Here is a 22,470-nt window from a genome sequence, read left to right as displayed (position 1 = left end):
AGTTTGATGCCATATCTGTCACTGACCTGGGGGGGGGGGTTCCACTCTGTTTTCCTTTTTTTATCCCAGGTTTCTAACTAAGAAAATGGAGGGATGGGAAAGTGTTCACAGTGCTTGAATGCTGCTGATTTCGATCCATTAATCCAGAAGGGATTGTGGCACTGTCTTAGTGTCACCTGGTTGTGTGTATCCTCTGGGGGTTTCTAAATTGTGGGTGTATTTGAGAAAAATTAAATTTGGGGTTGGATTCTTTGCCCTTCTTCCCAGGCTCCCTGGGTCCTCTGGGACATGCTTTAGAAAAGACTGATTTTTGCTGAGGACTCCAGGAAAACTGAAATTAAATTTTTTTTTTTTTTCTTCAATAGAGAGCTAAGGAACCATTCTTACCTTTTTTCCCCTTTGCAGCTGGCTTTCAGCCCTGGAGAGCACCAAGTGGCTGCAGCATCTGTCTGTCATGCTGAAGGCAGCAGTGCTGGTCTCCAGTGCCGTGGACAGGGAAGGGCGTCCGGTGCTGGTTCACTGCTCCGACGGCTGGGACAGGACCCCGCAGATTGTGGCGCTGGCAAAGATTCTCCTGGACCCTTACTACAGGACCATGGAGGTAGGATTGTGTTCTGGTGCAGTTCATGTCTGTTCAAAGGCAACTTTTATCTTGGAATCCCCGTGGAAAGGAGCAGCACTGCATTTGGGAATAAGCTTAGTGGTGTTTTTGAGCTGCTGTGGTGGGTGTTGAGTTTTCCCTGTTCTCTTCCTGCCTGTTTTGGGTGAACTGTTCCTCATTCCTCTGCCCAGCCTGGGGAAGTGCCGTGAGAAATACCATCTTGTGCTCAAAGTTCAGCTGCTTCCCTACTCTGAATTCTCTGAGCTGGTTACTGCACAGACATAACAACTGTTAGTTTGTGTCTGGAAACCTTCAACCCTGGTGAGCTTTGCTCCCAAACCAGGCACTGCAGTAGCCTCCTTCCCAGCCGTTACTGGTGGATGGGGCTTGCTTTGTCCTGCCACATGTCCTCGGCAAAGTCTCTGCAGCTGTTTTTCTTTTAATCACAGGGCTTCCAGGTGCTCGTTGAATCGGACTGGCTGGACTTTGGTCACAAGTTTGGGGATCGCTGTGGACACCAGGAAAAGGTGGAGGATCAGAACGAGCAGTGCCCAGTTTTTCTCCAGTGGCTGGATGCTGTTCATCAGCTTTTGAAGCAATTTCCCTGCCTCTTCGAATTTAATGAAGCTTTTCTGGTAAGAAATACATGTGAGCAGAGACAAGGGAAGGTCGTGATGTTTTACAGTACTGGAGTTGAAGGAAAAGGGGTCTGCAGAACCTGGGACATTGTGATGTGATCACAAAATCCCAGAATGGTTTGGGTTGGAAGGGAACTTAAAGCCCATCTCATTCCATCCATCCCCTGCCATGGGCAGGGACACCTTCCACTGATCCAGATTGCTCTGTCCAGCTTTGGACACTTTCGGGGATGAGACAGCCACAGCTTCTCTGGGCAGCCTGGTCCAGGGTCTCACCACCCTCACAGGGAACAATTTCTCTGTACCATCTCATCTAAATTTGTTCTCTTTTAGTTTAAATCTGTTCTCCCATGAAGGGGTGGGTGGAGGGTTTGTATACTCTGGTTTTCCTAAATCCCTTCTCCAGTCACTTTCCACCCCAGGGAACTCAGATGCCAGCAGCAGCACTGGTTTGATTTGCATATCTCAGAGCTATATGGGTCTGAAATATTTTTTTAAAAATAGAGGAAAAAAGTTAATCTCTGTCTTACCAAAAAATGCAGGACAAGGTTCTAGAGAGTCATTTGGTTCTAGAGGGATGGGTTTGGTATCAGCTGAGTATTACTTTCCCTTCATTTGAAGTGATCCCTGTACTGCCCAGTGTGGAAGCAAGGACAGCAGTGAGGTCACCCAGGGCAGGCAGTGCATGAGTCATCCCAGAGGAGGGGAAGATGTCTCCTGCAGGCAGGAGCCCCCTTTTGCCCGTGGCTCTGAGTGTGGCTCCCCCTCCCCACCAGGTGAAGCTGGTGCAGCACACGTACTCCTGCCTCTACGGGACCTTCCTGGGGAACAGCCCCTGCGAGCGCGAGATGCACAACATCTACAAGCGCACGTGCTCCGTGTGGTCCTTGCTGCGGGCCGGCAACAAGAACTTCCACAACCTGCTCTACATGCCCGGATCCGAGCAGGTCAGTGGAGCTCCCGACCCCGCTTTGCAGGCTTTTCCCCTGGCAGGCACTGGGGAGGGGCTGAAGGGGTTTCCGAGGCGTCGGGCTCTGACCGCGCTGTCGCAGGTGCTGCATCCCGTGTGCCACGTGCGCGCCCTGCACCTCTGGACAGCCGTGTACCTCCCGGCCTCCTCGCCGCATCCTCTGGGACAGGAGGACATGGACATCTACATGCCCCCCGGATCTCAGAGCCAGGACTTCAGTGGCAGGTGTTTGGACAGGTAAGAGCTTAAAGCTTCAGGCTCAAGGTGTTGCATACCCACAGATCTTCCTGCCCTTCTTGTAGTTTCTTGTAGTTTCTCTGTTGTTGTTCTCATCTTCCTTGTGGGAGCGAGAGCTCCGTAGCAGTGCCCCAGCCACTTAGAGAAAGAGTTGAGGTTCCTGCTGCACCCCAAAGGCAGGAGGCCACACTGTGGTGTTGTGCATTTCGGCTCCTGTAGCTGCACTGCCCATCTCCACCTACTGCTGGAGCTGTAAATATTCCTCATCTCAGTTTTGAGTGAAACCAGGGAAGTTTTGGGGGGTTTATTGTGAGATTTGCTTCATTTTTGGGTTCTAGATTACCAAAGACAAGATCTATGGATGACCTGCTCTCAGCCTGTGACTCCAGCAGCCCTCTGACCCGCACATCCAGTGACCCCAACCTGAACAACCACTGTCAGGAGGTGCGGGTGGGCTTGGAAGCCCGGCATGCCAACACTGAAGGGGGTGAAGGTGCTGCAGTGACCACAGGAGAGGCACAGCCCAGGGAGGAGGAGGAGGAGAACCCTTCCCTGCAAGGCAGCAGCCATGCTGAGCATGAAGGACTGAGCAGGCAGCTGGGCAGCCAGTCTGCTCTGCCAGCCAGCAGTGTCCCTGTGGAGGTGGAAGAGGGAAATGGAACACTCATGGAGGAACTGGATGGCAGAGGTCCAGATCCTAATCCTTCTGGACAGGAAAACAGTGACAAGGTTTCCACCAGTTCTGGAAGGCATTTGGAAACCTGTCCTCAGGAACCTTTGAAGGCTGCTGGCACTGTGTCCAACAGAGGAGGCTGTCCTAAAAGAATCACCACCTGCCCAGACATTTCCAGCCAGGAGTCCCTGGCACCAGGCACCCCTTCTCAGGACATCCCAGGCCCTGCCCTGGGTATCCCATGCCCAGATGCAGACAAGGGCAGAGGTGATGCTGGCCAGAGCATGCCCTTCGAGGAACCTGGCCAGCCGGGGAGGGTCCTGCTGGAGCAATGGCGCAAGCCCATTTCCCAGAGCCAAAGCAGCGAGTTCTCCTTCCTGGGGTGCAACTGGGACAGTTTTCAAGGCATGGTGACATCGCTCCCCAATGGGGAGCCCACCCCCAGACACCTCCTCTCCTATGGCTGCTGCAGCAAGAGGCTGAGCAGCAAACCCCTGCGGGCCCCAGGCCTGTGCCTCAGTGGGCCATGGTCCGGCAGGGAAGGTGGGAAGCCCTCGGCCTGTGCCGGCCATGTGAGCGCACATTTCGGGAAGCCCAGCCGTTTGTGGCTGCCCTGTCACCTGAAACAAGCCTCTGGTCCCAAGCACCTGCCGCCAAAATGTCCTTCCCCCGTGCCTCCTGTGTACCCGGATGACGACGGGCTGCCCTTCCCCACGGATGTGATCCAGCACCGGCTGCGGCAGATCGAGGCCAGCTACAAGCAGGAGGTGGAGCAGCTGCGCCGGCAGGTGCGGGAGCTGCAGCTGCGCCTGGACATTCGCCACTTCTGCGCCCCTCCGGCCGAGCCCCCCATGGACTACGAGGATGACTTTGTGAGTACAGGCCGCTCGCACCCCACGCCGGGTCCCTGTACCTCTGTACACCTCCCTCTCCAGCCCACAGCTCTCCATACCTTTTAGAGGGGGTGGGAAAGATTGTTCCTCTGTAGTCGTGTTCCTGTCCTGGCCATGTCCTCCTCCACCCAGAGGTATCTGTGCTGCTTGAGGACCAAACTCCTGCACACTCATGGATGCTTTGCCCCATGTCTGGGGGCTCGGGAGCCACCTGGGTGCCCCTCACCAGCGCAGAGTGTGTGGAGCAGGGCGTGCCCTGCAGTGTGTGCCCAGCAGCAGAGGGGATTGGTGACCTGGTCTCCTTTTGCAGACGTGTCTTAAGGAATCAGACGGCAGTGACACGGAGGATTTCTGTTCAGACCACAGTGAGGAATGTTTGTCAGAAGCAAGCTGGGAACCTGTGGATAAGAAGGAGACTGAGGTATGTGTCCCATCATGGAGCTGTGATGCAGTGGGAGGGAATGCTTTTTGCAGCTGACCTGGGTGGGCACAGCTGCAGAGAGTGGTCTGGAAGTGAGGCAGTGAGCATGTCCTTGACACATCTCTGCTGCTAATGGCTCAGGTGGGGTAGGCTCACTGTGAGGTGTGGCCCAAAGCCACTCCCAGTTTGCCCAGAGCTGTCACTGGGGGGTTACAGATGGGAGCTAACTGGTGTCTGCCCTAGGTCACGCGGTGGGTCCCAGACCACATGGCCTCACACTGCTTCAACTGTGACTGTGAGTTCTGGCTGGCCAAACGGAGGCACCACTGCAGGTAAAAACGTCAGCGCTCTGGGCCCATCCTCCCCTCGGCCTGGTGTCACAAAATGCCCCTCTGCCAGGTCTGTTCCCTCCAGCTCCCAGGAGAAGCTTTTAGGTCTTTCCACTACATGCCAGGCCTCATCAGTTCCCTGCAGAGTTCCATTCTACATTGTTCTTGTTTCTATTTTTCCAAGGCCTTTGATCCCTTTCTGGGACAGCAATGAGTCCCTGTCAGCACTAGCAGTTTGCTTGCACTGCTGACCACAGTACAAAAAACACATTTACAATCCTCAGTCAGGCTGGTGCTTTGCCCTGACCTGGACCAGAATTTGCTGAAGTTCTGCTGTGGTGGTCTCAGCTCTCTTCTCACTGGTTTTCTTGCTCCTTGACAGGAACTGTGGGAATGTGTTCTGTGCTACCTGCTGCCATCTGAAGCTGCCCATCCCTGATCAGCAGTTGTACGACCCTGTCCTCGTTTGTAACTCCTGTTTTGACCATATCCAAGTGTCTCGTGCCAGGGAGCTCATGAGCCAACATATGAAGAAACCCATTGCCACAGCTTCCAGCTGAATGCCAGACAAGGGACCTGTCTAAGCCCAGCCTTTTCTCTCATGGGTTTGAAGGGTGACTCTGCCTCCAGGGTAACTGTGAAGGCCTTTGGTGCAACACTTGAACACCAAGCTGGAATGCGCTGTCTGCAGCAGCCTCGCTGCCGGGCTGGAGCAGAGGAGCTCAGATCAAAGTTTGCTGTGTCCCCACCCCGGAGCTGGTGGGCCTGTGTGTTGTAGCCCTGATGGCCTAGGGCTGAGAGAAGATCACAACCTCTTCCTTTTGTGGTCTGGAAAGCAACGTTTTCACAGCTGTTTGCCTGTGCAAAGTCCCCCCAAAGCAATAGAAAGGCATGTTTAGAACCACCTCCCCCTCCAAAGGCAGGCCGCTGTGTGAGAAGGAAGAGGGCAAGCTCCCGATGGTCCCGTGGGCATTGGAAGGGCCTCAGCCTGGAGCAGATCTGTAGATTTTCTTCCCATGAGTGTGATTTGCGATCAGCTTGGTGACCAAGACTCACTAGCCATCACTAATTGATTTTCTCTCGGGCTCTGAAGAGAAATTCATTCCAGCTGAAAAGGGCTGAGCAGATCGTGCCCATTTTCAGGCTCCGCTGGGATCAGTGTCGCACTGGACTTTGTCCCTGCCCCCAACACCACGGGGAGATGGGAGATTGGCTTTTCACTTCTGCTCTGCCCCTTTGCTTTGTCTGCGGTTGTGCACAGCCTGGTGCTAACACAGGAATGGCACCCTGATCCTCTCCTGGCATGGAAACAGAACTCATGTTCCTGTGTTGCTCCTCCTCCCCTTTTCTGCCCTCAGCTCTCCACTTCCTACTGCTCTTTATCCTGAAAACTTGATACCTTGAGGGTATAGGCCATAATGTGTTGTTTTACCTCCTGGAATGTGCTGTCTGGTGTATGTGAGGGTTTCAGTCCAAATGCTGCTATATATTTCTGTGCACTTAATGTAACCCGAAGAAGGGAGAATGAAGCATCGATACCAAATTGGGGGTGGGGAAGGACACTGGCTGACATAGACACTACGGTCTGTGCTTTTCACTTTAGGATGTACAGCTGCAGTGAGAACCATGACATGTGGCATTTGTTCAGTGGTGGAAACCATCTCTCTGACTTGCCCCAGTGCTACCTGAAATGCCTCTTGAATTTGACTTCTTTTTTTGTCTCCTTGTACAGTGGTCAAAGTTCAGAGTTGCCAACTTGTAAATGCCTCTCTGCTTCTTCTTTAAACTAGAGAGCAGGAATCCCAACTCATCCTAAGGACAAAGAACTGGGTTTAGAAAGGAAGAATGGTTTATAAAGTGGGCTTCAGTGGGCTTGTAATCCCTGGATCCCTTCAGGAGCATCCATCCTGCCTCCTCTGTAAGGCATCTGTGGATACTTGTCAGGAAGAAGAGTTTGAAAGTGGAGCGTTTCTTTGCAGAAATGTAGGTTTTCTTTCCAATATATTCTGCACTTCAGGAGCTGAGACTTAGTTTGTGGCAGGGAGGACCTTGGTCTGCTAACAAGGCAAAGGACTTGACTCTGTTGTGATCTCCCAGATCTTTCAGTAATGGTTTGTCATCTCCATCAGAAGGAATGAAATAAGGACCCTTTCCTGCACTTTGACTTGTCAGCCTCTGGTTTTGTGTAAGTGAAGCTCATCTTCTGAAGACCCTGTACTTAGACTGTGCTTCTTTTCCATACTGGGAACAAACAGCGTGGCTCTGGGAAGAGAAGGCACCTTGCTTCAGATTCTCCCCTGCCTTGTACCTTGCAGTCATTGCTGAACATGGCAGCGTGATCATTGGCCTGGCAGAAGGAACTTGGATTTGCTCCTGTTTTGCACATGTTGGAATGACTGCAAGTGATGAGGAAGCCAGAAACCAGGTACTGCTGGCCCTCCCATTCAGGCCATTAGTCCAAACTGCTTTTAGCTCTTGTGAGTCTCAGCGTCACAATGTGCTGGCCAAAAACTCCAGTCAGTTTGATGGCATTGTGACAAACAAAATGTGCTGTACAACTCGATACAGTCGAAATAAAATCTCTATATTAGTGCTGCTGGGTTTGGCCCCTTCTTTCCTCTGTGGGGAGTTCTGCTTGCCCAGGGGGTTTCAAGCTGCTTTCCCCTTGATTAAGGTGCATTAGGGATTTAATATCCCTTCTCACAATCAGAATCACAGTAGGGCACAGAAAACCTCTGCTCTCTTGTAAACAAACGTGCAGGATGTCCTTCCCAAGATAACCAGGGCCTTCCAGCCTCTCCTGTAAGGACTCAAGGAGTTGTTTTCTTTCTAAGGAAGCATTGTTAGGCAGGATTCCCTGCTATGAGGAAAGGCTGAGAGAGTTGAGATTGTTCACCTGGAGAAGAGAAGACTCTGGGGAGACCATAGAGCCCCTCCCAGTGTCTAAAGGAGCTCCAAGAGAGGGACTTTGGACAAGGGATGGAGGGACAGAACACAGGGAATGGCTTCCCACTACCAAAGGGCAGGGATGGAGGGGATATTGGGAATTAGGAATTGTTCCCTGGGAGGGTGGGCAGGCCCTGGCACAGCCGTGGCTGCCCCTGGATCCCTGGCAGTGCCCAAGGCCAGGCTGGACAGGGCTGGGAGCAGCCTGGGACAGTGCTTTGTCAGCTGGATGGTGCTGCAGGTCAGTTATACTTTGTGATAGAGCCAGAGAGAATCTCCTGGAAAGTCTGTCCTCAATTCAAAGATCCAGGGATACTGAAATTCAGCAGATCCCTGGTAAACTACTCCCTCAATTCGGCTCATGTGTTCCTGTCAGACAGGTGAGACCTAAAGGCCTCGTATCAGAAATGTGGGGAACAGGACAGTTTGTCACATTGAAATGTGAACTATTGTTCCTCACAGTCACATGAGGTCAGCTCAGGAAACTGCTTTTGCTAGAGATTGTAAAACTGAGAGAAAGAAGGTGTTTAAATGAGATTATTTCTAGAAACCAGATAAATCGGTGAAATTATAGCCCTGCAAACACTTGAATACAGATTTGTGATCTAAAATGGAATTGGTACTACCCAACTGACATGAGAATTATGAAGAGTTTAGAGGGGTGGCTCTCTATGGAATGTGCAGTCACTGCCGCAGGGAGGCAAGGGCTTGGCTTTGAGGAAGTCCCTCAGGCAGCTGCTGACCCTCAGAGAGAATCCCTGACTGCTGACCCTCGGCAGGGCTCCAGCCCAGCCCACTCTGGTCTGTGCTCAAACAGTCACATTAACCATGGCTGGCCCACATCTGACCTGCTGCCCACCACAGCCACCACAGGTGTGACAGGCTGGTCACATTGACACTGCCTGTGGCAGGACACTTGTTGGAGGCGCTGGTCCCAGCTGTGGTGGGTGCTCTGCCACAGCAACACTGCTCAATATTAGTCATGACCAGCATTTTTGCAGGAAAAGGCCATTTATTATTTATTAACTTCTATCTTTAGCAGTCCCAATGTCATCTGGAGAGGCTGACTGCTGGGACCTGTTGGCTTCTTATCCCCAGCAGGGAAAATACCACAGCACAATTCCCCCATGCACAGTTAAAAGATAAATCATTATTTATAAACAGTATTTATTAAGTAACAAGCTGCTGGGACACTTGTGGCTAGTGGCACGTCAGCCTGGCCACCCCAGCGAAGGGCACTGAACTCTCCTGCTTATTAAGCATGGAGGGAAGTGTTATCACTACAGGAACATAAAGCCCTCGTTGCCAACACGTTCAACCTGAGGTAATCAATATCTGCCGAAATGGGTCTGAACCCAGCACAAACAGGGACATCAAAGCCTTCCCCATCCATGCACCAACTGCCAGGAATCCTTGGTGAATTAACAACTGGGGCTGCGTGTGATGTGCCACGCTATCTCAGCAGCCACACAACAAAATAAACACACATTTCAGTGTAGTGAGAAGCCAGGTCAGGCTGGCAAGGGCTGGGGTTACTCAGGTGTGTTAATGGATAACACTGAAATGGCCGGGGATGTGGAGGAAGAAGAGGAAGAGGAAGGTGATGTGTGGCCTTGTGAACTCTGTGAGTCCTGTGCAGGAGACAGTTCAAAGTGAGGGACACAGGCAGGAAGGATTTCCGAACTTTCTGAAGTGTGTGTCCGTTTTCAGTGATAGTTCACACATTTCACTCCCAAAATCTTGGGCTTCTGTGAAAGTGAACTTGGGGTGCTGCCATTTGTTTATGGGACCTCTGGTGTCTCTGTGTGTCCCTAGATAAAATAAGTGTCTGTAGATGAAAGATGCTGCATGCATCTTCCAGTATATTTAAAGTTATCATAATTTGAAACAAAAAAAAAGTTGACAAAAGCAGTGCACAGCTTCAGCCTCACCAAGCTTAGGCTGCTTATGCAGCTTCAGAATCACAGAGTAATTAAGATTGAAAAAACCCTCTGAGATCACTGAGTCCAACTGTTCTCCATCACTGCCAAGGCCAGCACTGACCCATGTCCCCAGGTGCCACATCCGCACGGCTGTTAAACCTTTTCAGGGGTGAGGACTGCACCCCTGCCCTGGGCAGCTGGCCGGACAGCAAATTCCAGGAAGGAATTTCCCCAAAATCCACCCTGAGGCTCCCCTGGCCCAGCCTGAGGCCATTTATTTATATGTCCTCTCCTCCTGTCCCTGTTCCCTGGGAGCAGAGCCCGACCTCCCCGGCTGTCCCCTCCTGTCAGGAGTTGTACAGAGCCACAAGTGACCCCCTAAGCCTCCTTTGCTCCAGGCTGAGCCCCTGCCCAGCTCCCTCAGCCGCTCCTCATGGCAGCTCCCATTTCCTGCCGTATTACCTCAGCCGCACCCTCAGGGCGCTGAGCACCCCCGGGCCTCGGCCAGCGCGGGAGGGCGATGTGACCTGAGGGGACGGCGGGGCTGTGAGGGGTGGCGGGGCTGTGAGGGGATGGCGGGGCTGTGAGGGCATGGCGGGGCTGTGAGGGGATGGCGGGGCTGTGCGGGCATGGCGGGGCTGTCAGGGCGTGGCGAGGCTGTCAGGGCGTGGCGGGGCAGTCAGGGCATGGCGGGGGTGTGAGGGGATGGCGGGGCTGTGAGGGGATGGCGGGGCTGTCAGGGCTCTGAGGGGATGGCAGGGCTGTGAGGGCATGGTGGGGCCATGAGGGGATGGCGGGGGCTATGAGGGGATGGCAGGGCTGTCAGGGCATGGCGAGGCTGTGAGGGCATGGCGGGGCTGTGAGGGCTGTCAGGGCGTGGTGGGGCCATGAGGGGATGGCGGGGGCTATGAGGGGATGGCGGGGCTGTGAGGGCATGGCGGGGCTGTGAAGGCATGGCGGGGCTGTGAGGGGATGGCGGGGCTGTGAGGGCATGGCAGGGCTATGAGGGGATGGCGGGGCGGTGAGGGGATGGCGGGGCTGTGAGGGCTCTGAGGGGATGGCAGGGCTGTGAGGACAAGGTGGGGCCCTGAGGGGATGGCGGGGGCTGTGAGGGGATGGCGGGGCTGTCAGGGCATGGCAGGGCTGTGAGGGCATGGCGGGGCTGTGAGGGCATGACGGGGCTGTCAGGGCATGGCAGGGCTGTGAGGGCATGGCGGGCTGTGAGGGCATGACGGGGCTGTGAGGGGATGGCAGGGCTGTGAGGGCTGTCAGGGCGTGGTGAGGCCATGAGGGGATGGCGGGACTGTGAAGGCATGGCGGGGGCTATGAGGGGATGGCAGGGCTGTGAGGGCACGGCGGGGCTGTGAGGGCATGACGGGGCTGTGAGGGCATGACGGGGCTGTCAGGGCATGGCAGGGCTGTGAGGGCATGGCGGGGCTGTGAGGGCATGACGGGGCTGTGAGGGGATGGCAGGGCTGTGAGGGCTGTCAGGGCGTGGTGAGGCCATGAGGGGATGGCGGGACTGTGAAGGCATGGCGGGGGCTATGAGGGGATGGCAGGGCTGTGAGGGCACGGCGGGGCTGTGAGGGCTGCTCGGGTCACCCGGGGAAGGGAAGGAGTTGTTCTCCATGCAGGTGGATGTGCAGGTTCCCGGGTCAGTCTGTCCGTACCCTGCAGGTCCGTGTGCTGCTGTGACGCCTTCACCCTGCTTCCTGCAGCACCATCAACCTTTAGGACTGGTCAGAGTATCCCAATCCTTATTTTTGGTTATTGTTTAAGAGCAGGAATTGCCATCTGATTCCTGAGGTGTTTTCTGTGGTATATGTGGGACTTCATCTGTAATGTCAAGAAAATAGAACTAAGCATTTGAGAAAGCAAAAAACTAGCCTCAATACCAAGTTAGGAAGAATTTAAGTTAAGATTTGATATCAACACTGTTAAGTTGAAGATGAGTCATTATAGACTTCAGTGCAGCCTGCTCTGCCTGATGCACTGCAGGGCAGTGGTCGAGCAAACCCTATGACAGGACCTTTTGATTTTTTGACCTCTCTTTTTATGGGATGCAGCTTTAGGGAGCTTTGGTTCTCAGAGCTGCAGTTTCTAGAAAGGCAGAACAAGGCAAACATTGGGTTTCATGGGCAGCCAAGTTCCAACAGGGTGACAGTTCCCTGTCCTGATGATTTAGGCATGGCTTTGCTGTAAATGTGAGGTAATTTGAGAGATAAAAGATATTTTTGTTTGCAAAGCGTCAGTCTGTTCCAAATGTCTTGCAACATGGAACTTTCTGTTAAACATCCAGGAACAACTCATGTCAAGCAACTGTTCTTCCTAGCATGACATCCTGTGGTTTCTTGTTGATATGCTAAAACTAGGCAATCACAATTTCCCTATCCAAAAGAAAAATATAAACAAGGGAATTCTCAGATGTATGGTCATTCTCTGTTAATATATGGTAAAAATACTGATTAAAATAAAAATGTTTACTTTCTGCTCTTTCTGAGCAGGAAATAATCAGTCCTAAATGTTAACTCTTAATAGATTTTCAGGACCAAGTTGTATTTATTTAGTGAATTTTAATGATTTAATGTGAACTTGCAGAATGATGACTGTAAGTTGTCCATCTTGAGTTAGTTCCCATTGTAGAATCATGGAATGGTTTGGCATGGAGGGAACCTTAAAGCCCATCCAGTTCCAGCCCTCTGCCATGGGCAGGGACACCTTCCACTAGACCAGGTTGCTCCAAGCCCCATCTAACCTGGCCTATCAGAGGACAGAAAGAGGTAAATGAGAGGCTATTTTTAAAAATTCATTTAAAACTCCAGGGTGAGAAAGCCTAGCTGCTGGATGAAGCGTTTTGGTGTAAACTATCCTGAAATTTGTGCTTGGCATGTGACATCTCTGCAGAAAAGGCACAAATGCAGGTGTGTTTGTAGGAATGCAGCAAGCACAGGGATCCTGGATGTTGCTGTCAGTGACTGGACAAATTTACTACAGCCTCTTATAGGAATCAAAGTGTCACAGCTTATGAGCTAATTTAATTAAATAATCAGCAAGAGAGGAAGTTAAGAGAAAAATAAAGAGAGTATCTACAAAATTGCAAAGTTTTGGATATTTTTGTCTAAACTGAACTAGTTGAGCTGACTGGGAAAAAAGTGGACTTTGAATTTTTATTCTTGAGAAACTGCTTTGTCATAAAGTGCTGTCAGGGTCACCCAGAGGGTTTGGCCATTGCTCCTCCTGAAGCTGTCCAGGAGCTGCTAGCACTGGAGTTCTGGGGAAGCCTGGCTTTGTGATTTCAATGGGTTTTTACCACGGTGTCAGGTTGAGCACAGCTCACTTTGTGAATGACTGCTTTGCTTTAGTGGCTCCTACACCGTGGGGTTTCCGTGCATTTCTGAGCACTGCTGACCTGTTCCTGAGGTTGGAGGAGACTGAGTGTCCTCCTGCCACTGCAGCACACCGTGTGCTCAGGGTGGGGACTCAGCCTGCTCTGGGCCAGTGCAGTACAGGTGGTCCTGCTCCCCCAGAGCTTGTGCAGCCTCAGCTCCTCTTGCTGCCTTTCACTGCCTGGGAAATGCCCTCTCCCCAGCACTCGTTTCACTGGCTCCTGTACCCCTTGCAGCACTGTGGACTCAGGGTGCTTTTATTCCTTTCTTTCCATGCTTTTACATAACAACCTCATCCCAGAGACAGGAACATTCCCCAACTTTCCCAGATAAAGGAGTTTCCACTCCGGCTGCACTTCAGCAACGGGCTCAGCCCACCTCCACTTCAGTTCTCCAGCTCTGCACATCCTCAGGGCAGGACTCAGGTCCAGCAGGTATGAAAAGAATTTCTGTACTTGCTTGTCAAAAAGAGAGTTAAAAGTGATATTTTTGCATATATTTCTGCAGTGCTCTGTCGTGTGTATATCTCAAGTGAGAATTGGATAGAAAGTGGAAATTCTAAGCAGAAGAGAAACCTTTGAAGCCAAAAGCTTCTCTGTGTGGTGTTCCTGTCCTTCCTCCAGATTTTGATCATTCCCTGGTGATTTCCAGACAGTCCCTGCTGAGGATTAAGGGCAAGGAGAAAAACATTTGTCCACAACTAGTCACTGTTAGGCTAACGTTAATTTTTTTTTTTAATTAAGCAAAATTAGGACAATAAAGAACTGATGATATGTTGAACAGTTCTCGGTCTCATGTTTTCCCAGGTTATGTTTTTAAAGGCAAAGATTAGTCAAAAATATTATGTAGAGCAGTTCATTCTGCTAATATTTCTTTTTCTTGTCTAACTTTTTTATGTTGTATTTTTTATGCACTGAAGAGCAGAAAGTACAAAAATAATGACTTCTTGCTTTCATCCAAAATGGTTCTGCTAAAATTTTCAGTCTCACTGAAATATTTTTATTCTTCAGAAGAGAAGCTGAAACAAGTTACTAAAAAAATATTCTGTGAGGATGGGCAGGCCCTGGCACAGCTGGGGCTGCCCCTGGATCCCTGGCAGTGCCCAAGGCCAGGCTGGGCAGGGCTGGGAGCAGCCTGGGACAGTGGGAGGTGTCCCTGCCATGGCAGGGGTGGCTCTGGATGGGCTTTAAGGTCCCTTTCAACCCAAACCATTCTTTAATTCTGTGATTTCGTGTATCCCTTAATCTCTCAGCTCTCCTTCCTTCTCTGCAGTGTTACATACAGAATGCTGAAAGCTTATTAATTCTTGTGTTCACCTAAAAACATTTTCCCTTCATCTTAAGGGCACAGCAGCAAAATTAGCTTATTTGCAAAGTGATACTTCAAATATGTATTTCCTAAGTGAGGGGACTAAAGGATATATTTTCAATGTTATTCTTGACTCTTTTCATATCACTGTTGACGTCTCAGTAAATTAATTCAAAGTAGAACTTTGTGAAAAGGTTTCTTTTTATGTGTGTTCAAACTCCTTTGTTGACTTCAGCAACAAGAAGATTTCTCTGGGTTTTTCACTCTGAGAGCAGTAAAAGAAAAGATGCCCACCTGGTTCTTTTAGAACATAATTATTTGAAGTTTAGTTCTGTTTGCTTTCTACTATTGGCAAAACCTTTGCTAGAGGTAGGGCTGGATCAGAGAAATGCAGGGAAGCTTTATTATCAGAGAATAACGAAAAATCAGTCAAGGAGGCTATGTGAGAAGTTGAAGTTATTGGTTCACCTGACCTTGCAAGTCCAGCCATGCCTTCAAATGCATCAGTGGCCGAGGTTCTTTTGCCCATGATCACCTTTGTGGTGAGTGCTAACCTCAGAGCAGTCGTGGTGCTCTGATTGATACACCCCTGCTAAGATAAATAATTGTCTTTGTATGCAGGGCTTAAAATTCACATGGCCAAAAGGGGATTCTTAAAATAAGAAGCAGCTGAAAACATCTGCTTTAACACAGCGTGAAGAGCACCACATTTTCCCTTGAGAAAAGCAGAATAGCTGCATTAGTAATGCACTTGCAAAACTCGTTGTAGGATTCATCTTGCCTAAGATTCATCTGAATGTGTAATAGTCAGTTGGATGTGCCTGGGCTTGCACAGAGATTGCACAGAGAGTCAGTGGAGAGAAACAGGCACCTCCCAGAGCTTGAATCACTCCAACTTTCTTAGATGGATGCCTTTGGAAGACAATTAATTTCTTTCTGATGAGCCTATTAATTCATCAAGTGTGCAGGGAGCTGACAGCTACCAGACCGCTGGGGCTGTGGCAGGAAGGCATTAATCCCACCTGGCTGTCGAGGTGCAGACAACACTGTCTCTCCCATTTTCTCTCCTTGAAGAGACTTTCTTCATTTCAGTGAAGAGATCATTTTCATTTTCATCAGTCCTTTGGTTGGTACAGAACCAGAACTTGCAGATTTTGTATCCAGACCCATTCCAGTGTTCATTGATCAGGCAGGAACAGGCACAGCTGCATTCCCTAATTTCCTGCACAGCTTTGAGTTCTGTTAATCCCAGAGGAGTAACTACCTCCCCTTAAGCATAACTTTTGGGCCTGACTTTATAAGTTCCCAGAGAAAGGATGGTCTTAAATTGCTTCCTCAGTATTTCCCATGTAGTGTGTGCTCAAGTGGGATGGATGATGCTGGAGAGGGTCAGTCTTGTGTCCTTTGGCCCAGCTGAGCTGGTGATAATCCCTTTTTGTGCCTGTTCCCACCCTCACTGCCTGGAAATGATCTGGACATTGCTTCAATTTCCAGCAGATCTTTGGAGGTAGCACGTGCTACTTCGAGCTTGGAACACATCTGATGCTGGTCATGTTGGATTTGCATTTATTAAGAACCATAAAAACATGGAATGGGTTGATTTGGGAGGGACCTTAAAGCTCACCCCATTCCACCCCTGCCATGAGCAGGGACACCTTCCACTACCCCAGAGTGCTGCAAGCCCTGTCCAGCCTGGCCTTGGACACCTCCAGGGATAGGGCAGCCACAGCTTCTCTGAGCAGCCTGTGCCAGGGCCTGCCCACCCTCACAGCCAAGAGTTTCTTCCCAAAATCTCATCTATCCCTGCCCTCTGGCAGTGGGAAGCCATTATCCCCTCTTCTGTGACTCCAGGCCATTGTAAATTGTCTCTCTCCCTCTTTTTTGTTTGCTCCTTCAGGCACTGGAAGGTCACAATGAGGTCACCCCAAAGCCTTCTCTTCTCCAGGCTGAACAATCCCAACTCTCCCAGCCTTTCCTCCCAGCAGAGCTGCTCCATCCCTCTGATCATCTTGGTGCCTCATCTGGACTTGCTCAAACAGGTCCATGTCCTTGCTGTGCTGGGACCCCAAGGCTGGATTTCTCTGGATTTCTGGGCTTTCAGGTTTCCTAAGCTTGCAGGTAGCCCTGGGGCCTTTGAAAAGCCCTCAGTAGGATGTGGGCCCCTCCTGAGTGCAGACCCCCCTAGGAGAAGTGCCTGGGGGTCCTGCTCAGCCTCATCACTGCAGCATTGGACTGGTGAGAGCTCTCCCCAACAGTGCTGAGCTTAGTGTAGTGCCTGGCGTGGGGCCATTCCCATCAGGCTGTTTGGAAGTGGCAGCTCTGAGATGGAAGAGGGAGAGATTTTCCCAGTATTAACAACCTCTGTGCCAGAGAGGGGAACTGGATACAGTCACTGGTAAAGCTGCAGCCTTTGTGTCTTCAGCTGAAGTGATGACTGATTTGTTCTTTACTGGAACACTGAGAGACACAAAATAATATTGTCTCAAGAGGAAGGTGTCTGTAAGAATGTGGTGTTAGTGTTAGCACCCTCCAGCTAGATTTCACATGCTTATTTCTATCCAATTAATCCAGTTTTTTCCAGTTTTGAGAAAGCAGAATTTAGTGAATATCTGAATAATTCTCCAATGAACAGATCTCTGCTTTGAAGATAAGAACACTGGCCTTGGTCAGACCAAACTCCCATCCCAAAGCTCACTGTGTCTTTGGACAGCAACGCCCAAGGAGGAGGCAGGAGCACAGCAAGCAGGAACTGATGCATTCCCACAATGCCTCCAGCAGAGTGTATTTCCTCACTGGCAGGGGGCTCAGGCACTGGAAGAGGCTGCTCAGGGAGCTCTGGAGTTCCTGTCCCTGGAGGTGCCCAAGGAAGGCCTGGACATGACATTCAGCACTCTGGGCTGGGGAGAAGCTGGGGATTGGGTACAGCTTTGACTCCATGGTCTGGGAGGGCTTTCCCAATCCAAATGATTCTGTGATTCCATGTGGGCTGAGGGAATTAATAAACCATAAGTTGTATGTAATAGCCCTTGGTGTATTTAATTTCCAGGAGTTCGTTTGTCCCAATTGATGCAGACAGTGGCACATGCATGGCTGTGCCAAGGACTTCACCATGGAGCTGCTGTGCCCAGAGCCTCCTTCCCTTGTCCCTTGAGCCTCTTGCAGTCAATTGCCACTTGGCTTTGGTGTGACTGGGTCTCCATCCATGTCTGTCTCATGGCCCATAGTTTTAAACATTTCTGTCTCAGTTCCCTCAGTTGCATTTTCTCTGGAATGGAGATCCTGCCCTCTTTGCTGTTCTTCAAGGACAGTGCTCTGTCCACCATCCATGTGCCTTCCCTGGTATGTTCTTGCTGAGATGCAGGGTCCATCCAGAGCTTCTGTGGGCCCAAGTACATCTCCTTTCTGACCCAAACCAAATTTGTTTGAAGGATGATCTGTTTTGTCTGGAAGAAGGAAGGAGCTGTGGTTTTTTTGTAATTTATCAGTAAATATTGATTTATTCCATAAAATGCCATTCATCCCTGTTACCATAGTACTCAAAGGAGATCATTGTTCCCAGTCAGGTATTTCATGACAGCTGGTGAGAGAATGGGCTGTAGCTGGTAATTTCTCCTGGGTAGGTCTGGATCAACCACAAGCTCTTCACAAAAGAGCTTAGAAGCTTCTCTCGAATTGAGAGGGCAGGATGAGAACATGAGAGTGAAGTCTCCTGGCTCTCTTTGTTGACTCTTGCTTCAATCTTGAAGCCTTAGAAATTAATTGCCACCTTCCCCTTTGATATCTCTGCCCTCAGCAAACACTTCCTTCAGTGGTTTTTACTTTTTACTTATAGCTTTTAACAGCATATGATCTGGATTTGATGTCTAACACTTATCTCCTATTCCACAAACACCTTTTCCCTTCAGATGTTTCCTTTTCTTTTCTTAGAAGATTGTATTTTTCTGTAGTATCTGTTTCGTTTCCCTTGGAATCATTCCAACAAGCTACAAGAAATTTCTCTCTCGCTATTGCTCGCTCACTTTGTCCTCACTGGAGCCCTTCAAAGGTTTCTTTTGTTGGTTTCTCAGGTTTGCTGGTACAAACACACTTTGGAGCTTGCAGTGAGAGATTCACAGATATCATTTAGGGTTTTGGCAGTATCCAGAATTGTGTTCTGTTCACAGGTCACAGAATGTTCTCAAAGATGCCCAGATTTCATCATAAAGCTGCTCAGAATTAGCTTTTGGGTAATGTGAGTCATTCCCACATCTGCTGCTTTGGAATGATGGCCACCAGCTCTTTCTGTGTTGTTCAGCTCACTGGTTTGCTGCTCCAAACAGCACAAAATTACAGCAACATCCTATTAAAAAGGGCAATAGGCAGAGACATTAAAAACCATCTTGGCAATCATAGCAATGATCTCGTGTAAAATCACATGTAAGTGTCAGGCATTGCAAGTTAATTATCTGAGCTGTTTGCCATCTTAAGTTATACCTGTTACATTTACTGATTATCAACATTGGACTAAATTTGATTTCATCAAGGATTTCTCTCTTGCTCAGAACAATTGCAGAGTATAAAGACTGTCTGCCCTGCAAATATTGCCTTTGCCTTTAAATTATCTCTATGTATCTCCAAGTATACCTGCAGAAAAGTGCCTCATCTACAAAGTTTATTTTTAGAATAAAATCAGTGTTTCATTTCACTGTGAATTCACATTCCTATGTGAACCCACTTTCTGTAGTGGATCCAGGCTTGCTGTGATGATAAAGTCAAGCAGCCAAATCAAAAGGCTGATAGTAAAACACTAAAGACTACTGTGGACTGTGGTTATGGAGTTTCTATATGTGTGTAGATCAATTTTCCAATTTCATTTTTATTAGAATAGATGTAAAATAAATACTACATATATATATATATATACACAGACAATAAATAGAATATATAACATATATTAGAATAAATGTTTTTGAAGACAAAGAAATCAGTCTTCAAATCACTTGGGTAAGAACACATTTCTGGAATTTATTTTACTGTGTGACTTTTGAAATGTTAATCAAAGTCAGCCATAGCACTCTACAAACTGAGCACAGTTTTAGCAGTCTAGTGGCTGTGTTCAGATCCCTGGGCCCCCCATGGGGTTGTTCAGCCCTGTCAGTGACCGTGCTGGTTCTGCAGCTCCCCTGCCATGGCAGCAGCACCTTCAGGGAGCCCAGGGAGCAGGGGAGACAGGGGAGGCTGCAGGAGAGACCTGGAGGCTTCTGCACTTCCAGAATAGAGGCTAGAAATTTGAAAATGGATCCGCTTGAGAAAAGGGAAAGCATTGTGGGTTACAAATATCTATTTCAAAGAAGCCCTGAACATGAAACAGCAGTTCTGTAATTCAAGGGAGGTTCCAGGGCAGCAGCATAGTGGGTGTTCTCATCAGTGCAGTGGTTTATTCTTCAAAAGTTTTTTGCTTGACTTCACCAGAATTTATCTTAGCTAACGAGTCTATGTTTATCTTTGAAGAATGTCCTTGCCTGGACAAAAAGAGATTCTTTATTATTATGAAAAGACTGGGAAATAGCTCCACTTTTTTTCCCAGACAGCTTTTTGCAGCCCTGAGTTTCCACTTGATGAATGAGAAAAATTATGGTGACTTTTGGAATCGGCCCCACCTCCAAGGTGCCTTATTAAAGAGAACAACAGGACTTACTCTAAATGCTTTATATCATTCCAAGTAAGGAAAGTGCTCCTTACTTGGAGGGCCTGGCTTATCAGATATCAAAAGATCTGAAGTGAAAATGCAAGGGCTTCCTTTTCTACTACAGCATAAAGCTTATCCTTTCTTTTCCCCTCACAAAGGACAAGCAAAGCAAGTTATGCTTATGTGTGTTGAAAAAGGCTTGACCTACCGAAGCTTGATCATCCAGTTTCCTGCCTTGCAAATATCAACCTTTGTCTTTTATTCATGATTACTTTTTAAAATATAAGCTTCTCCAAGTTTATCCAACCATATCCAACTTGGCCAGGGTTTGTCTAGGATAATGTGTTGGTGTAAGGATGGGAATAGCCAGCAGCCAGTCAAGCCATTGATATTCCAATATTTATTTTTCACCCAGTCCACCTTTGTCCTCTCACTTTCATCATGAGCTTCTTTTTCATCCAGGACTAAGGATCAGAATGGTGGGAGTCACAATCACAGATCACAAACCTCAGAATGGATGTTTGAGATAGAAAATTATTCCAAAGCTTTTGGTTCAGTCATGGCAGTCCCTGAAAAGGGCTGGTTGTCATTGAAACTCCCATCTTCCCTTTCACCACTTTGGCTAAATTTGACCATTTTTACTCTTGAGCTCAAGTGAATAGCAAACCATCAGTCTTTTGAGTCCTGACTTCTGAGTCCTGACTTCTCCATCTTTTGTCCCTTTTCATTGTTTTACTGCTGCCCCTGTCTCTTCATGTCTGTCCTAGCTAGAGAAATGGAAAGAATTTAAATTCACTTGGAGCACTTTTTCAGTTTGAGATGCATGTGAGATCCTGTATTGCATCCCAGAAGATGACCTGTCCTACTGCAGGTGTGAGCTGAGGGCCCTGAGAAGAGGCAGGAGTCACAGTGCAGATGAGTTTGGTTTTGGCAGAATGACCTCATCCATCCCTGGACAGCTGAATTGGGAGCCAGATCTTACCTAAAATCCTGCTGCTTCAGACAATAATCAGCCAATGAAGCAAAAGAGAAACACCTTGTTTGTGGTTTAAAAAATACAGCTGAAAAACAATTAAGGTAAAGGAACTACATTTAAACCCAGACCTCAAAAGTATAAAAGTGATTTGCCTTTAATGGAAGGACTTTGCTTAACTTCACCTCTAAACTTCTCCAATTCCAGCTTTTCTCTTCCCCTCCCTTTCCCCCCTCCACAGGTGATGGCTGTCTGCAGGCTGGCTCATCTGCATGGGTCACAGCAGGACTTGATTTCCCTCGTAGGTGATCCTGTGGCCTCCTGTTTTCATTAACTCATCTATGGAATTAGCTTTTTATTAACCATTACCTCAGCCAGAAAGTCTGAGGATAATCAGGCACAAAGGACTAATCCTTCATCCCTAAATCTCTTCCAAAATAAACCTGTATCTTAAGTACACCTGAGTTTATCATATTTATATGACTCATCTTTGTTAAAAGGAATTACCTTTCCAGTGTCCTTTAACTCTGATTTATCTCCAGAAGAAGGAGCAGGACAGACACTGGTTTTAAAAATGGGGTTCGTTGTTTCCCTTGGGTAGGACTTGCTGGTTTTGAAACTTCTCCTTGTCTTCTTTCTGCTTTGAAGGTTGCTTTATCTATATGAATTCTACTACAGAAAAAGGCCATTGGAGGTGACTGTGCCCTGTCAGCTTGTGATCACAGGAGAACATTTCAGCAGCTTTCAGACCTACTCTGTAATGACAAAAGCATCCTTGGGAGTCATCCCCCTGTAAACCTGGACAAACCCTCAAAGAGGAAGAAAATGTTTTTGGCAGGTAACTGAGTGCAGGTGAATTCATGGTGATGAAGTGGAAGTTTTTAGAAGTTGTATTAATATTATATAGAAGAGTATTTTGAGATTTGCCACTGAAGGCAAAAATTTTCATTGAAAATTTACATAAGTGGTCAGACTATTTCTGCTAAACAGATATTAAGTTTCTGGTTTCTGTGGAAATGATAATTTAATAACATTTGATTGTTACAAAGCATCCTCACAGGCTTATATTTGGTGGTGCCTGACAAGTTGCAATTGCATTTTGTGTACCTGTGCCTGCTGTTCCTGTACACCAGGTTTGGGGTGCCCTGTGCAGTGGGGCAGTGCTGGCTGTCCCTGGCACGGCACCAAACGCAGGCTCCAGGAGAGTGCTGGTCCCTGTGCTGGTGCTGGAGCTGGTGGGACCTCCCTCAGCCTCATTCCCTGAGTGCAGTGCTGGCCAGCCCCAAACTGCCAGCTCAGATGGCTCCTGAGCTGCAGCTACAGAGCTACATCACAGCATCATGGAATGGCTGAGCTGGAGGGGGCCCTAAAGTTCATCTCATCCCACCCCTGCCATGGGCAGGGACACCTCCCACTGTCCCAGGCTGCTCCAAGCCCTGTCCAACCTTGCCTTGGGCACTGCCAGGGATCCAGGGGCAGCCCCAGCTGCTCTGGGCACCCTGTGC

At 49.0% G+C, this 22,470-nt stretch overlaps 1 protein-coding gene across 4 annotated transcripts in view; it reads left to right on the top strand.

Annotated features, from left to right (window-relative positions):
* Nucleotides 1-7,355, top strand: part of MTMR4 (myotubularin related protein 4) — a 56,410-nt gene extending 49,055 nt beyond the window's left edge. For all 4 annotated transcript variants that reach the window (XM_054287227.1, XM_054287228.1, XM_054287229.1 and 1 more), the window contains 8 exons: nucleotides 406-601; nucleotides 1,051-1,236; nucleotides 2,016-2,186; nucleotides 2,292-2,446; nucleotides 2,785-3,991; nucleotides 4,323-4,433; nucleotides 4,677-4,765; nucleotides 5,145-7,355. In XM_054287227.1, the coding sequence (XP_054143202.1) occupies nucleotides 406-601; nucleotides 1,051-1,236; nucleotides 2,016-2,186; nucleotides 2,292-2,446; nucleotides 2,785-3,991; nucleotides 4,323-4,433; nucleotides 4,677-4,765; nucleotides 5,145-5,322 (2,293 nt within the window). In that variant the 3' untranslated portion in view covers nucleotides 5,323-7,355. The remainder of the gene's footprint in view (nucleotides 1-405; nucleotides 602-1,050; nucleotides 1,237-2,015; nucleotides 2,187-2,291; nucleotides 2,447-2,784; nucleotides 3,992-4,322; nucleotides 4,434-4,676; nucleotides 4,766-5,144) is intronic.
* The last annotated feature ends 15,115 nt before the right edge of the window (nucleotides 7,356-22,470 follow it).

Source organism: Melozone crissalis, unplaced genomic scaffold (assembly GCF_028551555.1).
Source record: "Melozone crissalis strain CALT ecotype California unplaced genomic scaffold, PUWL_Pcris_2 ptg000057l_1, whole genome shotgun sequence".
Lineage (NCBI taxonomy): Eukaryota > Metazoa > Chordata > Aves > Passeriformes > Passerellidae > Melozone > Melozone crissalis.
This window is presented reverse-complemented; position numbering and strand designations above follow the sequence as displayed.